The sequence below is a fragment of the Chlamydotis macqueenii genome, chromosome 22, assembly GCF_036417535.1.
Source record: "Chlamydotis macqueenii isolate bChlMac1 chromosome 22, bChlMac1.mat, whole genome shotgun sequence".
Taxonomy (NCBI): domain Eukaryota; kingdom Metazoa; phylum Chordata; class Aves; order Otidiformes; family Otididae; genus Chlamydotis; species Chlamydotis macqueenii.
The window spans coordinates 6,842,538-6,849,196 of record NC_141577.1 but is presented as its reverse complement, the minus strand read 5'-3'; the positions used below and the strand labels follow the sequence as shown (position 1 = coordinate 6,849,196).

Here is a 6,659-nt window from a genome sequence, read left to right as displayed (position 1 = left end):
GCCCATCCCATCCCATCCCATCCCATCCCACGGTGGGTCAGCAAGAGCATCCTTGGTCCTGGAGGAGAAAATAAACCCGGGAGATGCTACTGTCCCCAGGGCTAAGCAGCGTTGGGGGAATTTGTCTGGGGGCACAGCGGGGGATCTGTTGCTTGAAAAACACTGTTTTCCTCGGAAAAAAAAAAGAGTGGAAAGGGTGGAAAAATTATTGCCTGTAAAGTTCGCAGCTTGGCTGGAGGCAGCGGAGGGGCTGGCGGGGGACGCAGCCCGTCCCCCCCGGGGTTTGGGCTCGGGTAGCTTCTGTCGTTGGCACTTCTCGGCGGCTTGATGGGAAGGAGAAAAAAAAAAACCAACAAACAAACACTCAAGGTTGCAAAAAAGATCCCCAAATAACCCCCAGGACTGGAGGAAGAACCCCTGGGAGGCAAAAAATTGCTGCCACCCCAGCCCTGCTCCCAGATGGAAAGGGTGGGCTTGATGCTGACCCAGGAGAAACCGCATCCCACCTCCGGGCAAAAAAAGGAGAAAAAGGAGGCTGGGGGGAGCTGGGATGCTTCGTGACACTGCTTTTTCTCCTTCCAGTTTCTTCCAAGGCTTTCAACGCCCTTGCTCATCTTCGTTTTGCAACGTGATTGCTGCCCAACGGACCTTACGCATCCTCCCACCCCAAAATAATCATTCCCCCCGTGCCGCTGTCACCCCTCCTCTGCCACCGATCCTGGTGGATGGATTTGCCACCGAGACCCCCCATGGATGGAGGGGCTGGGGTGTGTGGGGGGTGAGAGCTGGGTCCCCCCGGGTGAGGGGTTGGGGGGCACCAGGCAGCCCCCAGAGTGAGCAAAGCATTGGGGGGGCGAAGGGCGTGCTCAGCCAGAGTCTACTCAGGCACTTTAAATTAAAAAAAAAAAACAAAACCCCAATAATTTAAAATTAAAAAACAAAAAACCCAACCCAAAACATTCATGAGATTCATTAAAACAGCCAGAAAGGGGCTGTGTCGAAAGCAGCGTCAGTATTGCCAAATTTGAGCAAGACCTCCCCAAAATGTGGGAGGGATGGGGGGGGGGGCTTGCAGGCGGATTTTGGGGTGTTCTGTCCCCTCCATGTCCCCAGATTTGGAGGGGGGGGTCGAGGCAAGATGCTGATGGCCAGATTCAGCTCCTCGAGGGAAGGGGGGCATCCCGGACACTGTCTCATCCAACCAGAGGGGCTGGAAAATTCCTTCTGGGAGCAAAACCCCCATATCTGGGGCCAGCCCGACTCCCAGCCCTGGCGTTTTGGGACGTTGTCCCAGCCCCGTGGAGGAAAAAGCTGCTCTCCGTGCCCTGTTCATCCCCACTCCAGTTCCAGTTTGCTCCAAATCAGCTGGTTTTTGCCCCAGTCTTGCTCCGGGCCCCCACTCCTGTGTGGCACGCTAGGAAAGGCTCCACTGCTCCAAGGAAAAACCAGGCTGGGAGAAACAGAAGAAAACGGTGTCTGGTGAGCGATGCCACCTCCCCGTGCGTCCCCACGTCCCCATCCTGGGGAGGGTGTGGGAGCCCAGGGGGCTGGCACGGCTTGGGGGGGGTCCCGCCATATCCAACCCCCCTGGGTCGGTGGTTTGGCCTTGGAGACATCCAGGGATCCAGGGTGGGAGGGACACGCAGCTTTTGGCTCCGTTTTCAGGGTCTTGTGGGGTACGGGGAGGCAGGAGGGGACCAGGCGGCTCGGCGTTGCATCCCCCACCGTCGCCGGGGGTTGTGTCATCGGGTGTGGGACAGTTCCTTCTAAGGGGGTCCGGTGGCCTCTGGGTCCCACGGCGGGCTGGGGCGGGATCCAGGGCGGGAGGAGGTTATCCGGATCTGGGGAGAGATGGGAGAGGTGAGGCCGAGGTCCGGGCAGCCGTCCCCACCACGTGTCCCCACGTGGGGATAAGGAGCTCACACCCAGATCTAGAAACAAGCCCCCCATCCTCGCAGGACCAAGCATGCAGACCCCCTGCAGACCCCCTGCCACTGCACACTCCTGTCACAACTGCCCAGGTCTCAGCGGCTGGCTCCCAACCTGCATTTCCCACCTTCCTGATGTGCTGCGGGAGGGATTTTGGAGGCGAGGGTCCTCACCGCGGCGTGGGGAACGGTGTGGGTGCCACGGCAGGAGGGACCCAAGGGGAGGAGGAGCGGGCGCTAGCATGGCACATCCTCGTCCTTCCGCTGGGTGGAAACCCTCCCCCGCCCCCGCCGTTAATGCAATTACAGCTAATTGCTGACTGCAGAACAAGCTGTCATTTCTCAGGGTAGGACGGCAGCCCCGCGTGCCCCCTGCCCGGGTGTCCCCTGGGGACATGAGTGGCCCGCTCCGCTCCACCGAGGCAGGACAGCACCCTGTACGTTCTCTCCTGGGTGCCGGGTGGCAGCGAGACCCCTGTGTCCCCCACTGCGATGGCCTTACCGCTGTCCCCCCTGGGTGTCACCGTGCCACTCTGGGACCCAGCGTCTCCCACCTTGGGGCCAGGCTGTGTCCCCCCAGCTCCGTGAACCTGTCCTGCCACCGCCGACAGGGTGACGGAGGCGCCCTGATATAAATTACAGCTGCGTTAATTGGGTGCTGGGTTATTAACAAGCTGCCAGGGTAGGACAGAGGGGGCTGTGGGCAGGGGGGAGCTGGCAGCGCGGTGGCAGGATGCTGGTCGGGACCCTCCCAGGCCCTGCCTGTGGCAGCCCCAGCGAGATTGATTAATTAGGAAGCAATCTAAGGACAAGGAGGGCAGCACCACGGGGTCGTTGCAGGCAGGGAGCGAGGCAGGAGGCTGGACGTGTGCCGGGGAGCCAGGCAGAGCGTCCCCAGCATCACCTCGGGTCGGGATGCTCCGGGTACCTTTACACAGCACACCCCCAGGCGTGCAACTCCAACCCCCCACCCAATCACCCTGAAACAGGGCCTGGGCGGCCGGGGAGCACTGGGTTTTGCAGAGGAGACAGGGCTTGGGTTAAACATCTCCCAGAAAGGCAGGAGAGGGATTTTCCCAGCACCTCTGCACCCACTGGTGTCTCCCCATCCCGGCATCTCAGCGCCAGTTTCTCCACCATCAGCTTCTGGGTCCCCTGTACAGTTAAAACAGATATTCCCCCCACCTGACGTTCCCACTGGTATTCCCAAATGCCCGCAGCAGCCCCCTGTGCCCCCCATGCCGCTGGAGGCCACAGGCAGGAGGGGGTCAGCAGGGCTCCCCCCGCTCCCTGCCTTTCCTGTGGTGGCTTTGCACTGTCCCACCAAGGCAGGTCTGAAGGGGTTCCCTGGGGGACACCATCCATGGGATGTGTCCCACCTGTGGGACAGCGCTCTCCTGGGTCCCCCCAAGGGTGGGCACCTGGGCACCTGGGCACTGTGCCCACCCCACGTCCCTGGGATGTGGGTCCCAGCATCGCACCCACCCTGGAGTGAAATGCCGGTGCCACCCACTGCATCCCCATCCCGGGAAGCTCCCGTCCTGCCAGGGCCCGCTCTCACCTGGGAGGCTCCTGGGGAAGGACCAGCTTGATGCAGGGGGGCACAGCACCCATGGGTGCTCACCGGCACCCGTGCTCCAGCATGGGCACAGGAGGGATGGTGTGTGCCCAAACACCCGGGGAGGGCCGAGCAATAGCGCAAAGCGTTTGTTACACCGCAGCCCCCTCTTTGCATCTCTAATTGCGTGGCGTGCCCTTGAATTTGCATAGACGGCTTAAAATATAATTAATTTTTGGCACCCGGCAAAGCCCGCACGAGGCTAATCCCTTTAGATTCTGCAGCCTTATCTCATTTGAGTGTTTATCTAGTTAAGCTTAATGGCTAAGGGAGAGGGAAAAAAACCTCAGCAGCACTTATCTGGAGAGCTGCTGCTCCCCCCGGGCAGCCCCTGCGCACTGAGGCTCCGCAACAAAAAACAGCAAACAGCAAACCAAGGGCACGATCCCCCTGAAAACTGCCCTGCCTGAGGAAGCCTCTGGGCTTTATATTGAGGCCAAGTGGACCCCCAGCCCCAAATCTTTTGGGTTACGATGGAGCGGTGGGGCACCTTAGAGGGGCTCCTGTGCCCCTGAGCACCCAAGGCTCCCCCGGCCCGGCGCGGACTCACGTGTAGAGCGGCTGTAGCTGTAGGTGTGAGGTCTTCTGTGGCGCCTGGTAGCCGTAGGAGTCAAACCCGCCGATGAAGTCAACTGGAGAGAGTGGGGAGAGCAGCGAGGTGAGCTGGGGAGGGCAGCAGGGCCATTTCCCTGCCTCCCACCACCCCGATGGCACCCGTGGCTCCTGCAGCATCCCAGGTTGGAGCAGCATCATGGGGAGACACAGCATCCTGGGACACCCCAGCAACCCAGGGAAGCGCAGCAACCCAGAGATGTACAGCACAGAATCACAGAGTGGTTTGGGTGGGAAGGGAACTTTCAGGGCCACCCAGTCCACCCCCCCTGCAAGGAGCAGGGACATCTCCAACCAGATCAGGTTGCTCAGAGCCCCGGCCAACCTGGCCTGGAATGTTTCCAGGGATGGGGCACCACCGCCTCTCTGGGCAACCTGGGACAGTGTCCCACCACCCTCAGTGCAAAAATTTTTTTCCTAATGTCTAATCTGAATCTGTCTCCCTCTATCTTAAAACCATGACCCCTCATCCTGTCCCAGCAGGCCCTGCTGAAGCGTCTCTCCCCACCTTTCCTGCAGCCCCCTTTGGGCACTGGGAGCCGCTCTCAGGTCTCCCCAGAGCCTCCTCTTCTCCAGGCTGAACAGCCCCAGCTCTCTCAGCCTGGCCTCACAGCAGAGCTGCTCCAGCCCTCTCAGCATCTGCGTGGCCTCCTCTGGACCCTCTCCAGCAGCTCCACGTCCTTCTGATGTTGGGGGCTCCACAACTGGTTGCTGCAACATCCTGGGACACCATAACATCCCGGGTCATCGCAGCATCCTGGGTTGCCACAGCATCCTGGCTTGCAGCAACATCCCAAGGAAGTGCAGCATCCCAGGTCATGGCAGCATCCCAGGGAAATCCAGCATCCCAGGGCAGTGCAGCATCCCAGGTTGCAGCAGCACCCTGGATTGCTCCAACCTCCCGGGTCCCGGCGGCACCCTGGGCCAGCACAGCGTCCCAGGTTCTCTAGCATCCCAGGAAAGCGCTGGTGAGAAATGGAGGAAAGGAGCTGGTCCGACTGGCAGAGATCCCTACGGCTCTCTTCTCCCCACTGCAACAGCCCTTGAGCTGCAGGTTGTTCAAAGTGGGTAAAATTACCCTGTTATTGTCTCCGGAGTGGGCATTTAAGGAGAATTACGGGGGAATTACATCTCGTTTAAGGCCTGTCATTTAGGGGAATTGCAGACACCAATATATCAGGTTTCACGACTGCGATTTCCATCCGGGCAGTTCCTCCTTCTGTGGCCAGCAGAGCCCTGGGCGCTTGCTGGAGGAACCACGGGGGCAGATCCCAGCCCTGCACCCCGGCTGGAGGCAGCGGGAGTGATGGGTGCCTGGGGTACCCCAGCTTCTCCCACTATCATCCCGCATGCCCCCAGACTGGGACCCTCAGCGGCTGCGCGGCCAGCCCACAAACGGGTGCTGCGCGCAGCCAGGCTGGGGTATCCGAGCCGTTACAGGAGCCGCAGCGCCGCCCGCCTCCCCCAAACCGATGTATCCATCCCCACGGAGCGCGACCCGGGTGGGTTCACACACGGGTGTCCAAGAAACAGCGGGAAGCTCGAAGGGGGAGCCCAGTTTTCCCAGCATATCTATCCTCCTGACTTAATATTGAGCCAGCTCTCAATGTTGACACCATCCACCCATTTCCCAATCTAATAAGATATTCCATTAAAACAGCCGCATCGGAATCTCGGGCTCCAGCAGCATTAATATTGAAAGTATTGAATGCGGAGTTTGTTTGAATGCAAACACGCTTCAAAGCCACCGGCGGGAGATAAACCCCTTTGCCAGCTTCTCGGGTGCAGAAACAAGTTATTACCACAGGCAGCGTCCAATTTCACACGGAGATTTTCCTTTTCCGCTACACCGCTTCCCAGCAGCGGAGGAGGAAAAACGCGGGGATGCTGAACCCCGGCATCTCCTGGGCCGGGCTGTGGCCGTGCCTGCGTGCAGGGACGCTGATCTTGACGCCGCGGGGGGAAGAGCCCGATGCCAAGCGCATGGCGGTGGCTTTCGCCACGCCGGCGGCTGCAGCACATCCCTGCCTGCGGTCGGCTGCCAGGAGCTGCCAGCTGGCACCAATTAATTAACGGCAGATGAACATTTCATGCGGTTGGATGGCTACAGCCTTAACCGCCTGGTGAACTGGGGCCGGGATGCTCAGCGCTTCCGGAGGGGTGTTCGCAGGGATCGCCGTGGGATCGGAAAACACAATGCAGACTGTGTAAAAATTACCCTGGAACTTCGCTGAAATCGCTGGGTTTCCCCCTGCTTTGGCGTGAAAAACCCGGAGGTGGGGAGGAAGACCCTGCCGCCTCGCTGGCCGTGGGGGTGCCGGCCAAGGGGACACAACATTTCCCATCTCATCGTCCCCAAGCTGTGGGCGGCAGGCGATGGCTGGCTCCGGGAGACGTGAGCCGGGGAGGACAGCTCTCCCGCAGCCCCCGCGGGGCCGGATCCGCACCAGCAGGAACATTCGCCGTGAATTTACCAGGGCCTCTGCCCCAGAGGAGATGCT

At 60.4% G+C, this 6,659-nt stretch overlaps 1 protein-coding gene across 2 annotated transcripts in view; it reads right to left on the bottom strand.

The window, feature by feature from the left end:
• Positions 1-709: 709 nt before the first annotated feature.
• Positions 710-6,659, bottom strand: part of NKAIN1 (sodium/potassium transporting ATPase interacting 1) — a 33,307-nt gene continuing 27,357 nt past the window's right edge. For both annotated transcript variants that reach the window (XM_086765001.1, XM_086765002.1), the window contains 2 exons: positions 4,097-4,178; positions 710-1,841 (listed from right to left, as the gene is read on the bottom strand). In XM_086765001.1, the coding sequence (XP_086621127.1) occupies positions 1,832-1,841; positions 4,097-4,178 (92 nt within the window). In that variant the 3' untranslated portion in view covers positions 710-1,831. The remainder of the gene's footprint in view (positions 1,842-4,096; positions 4,179-6,659) is intronic.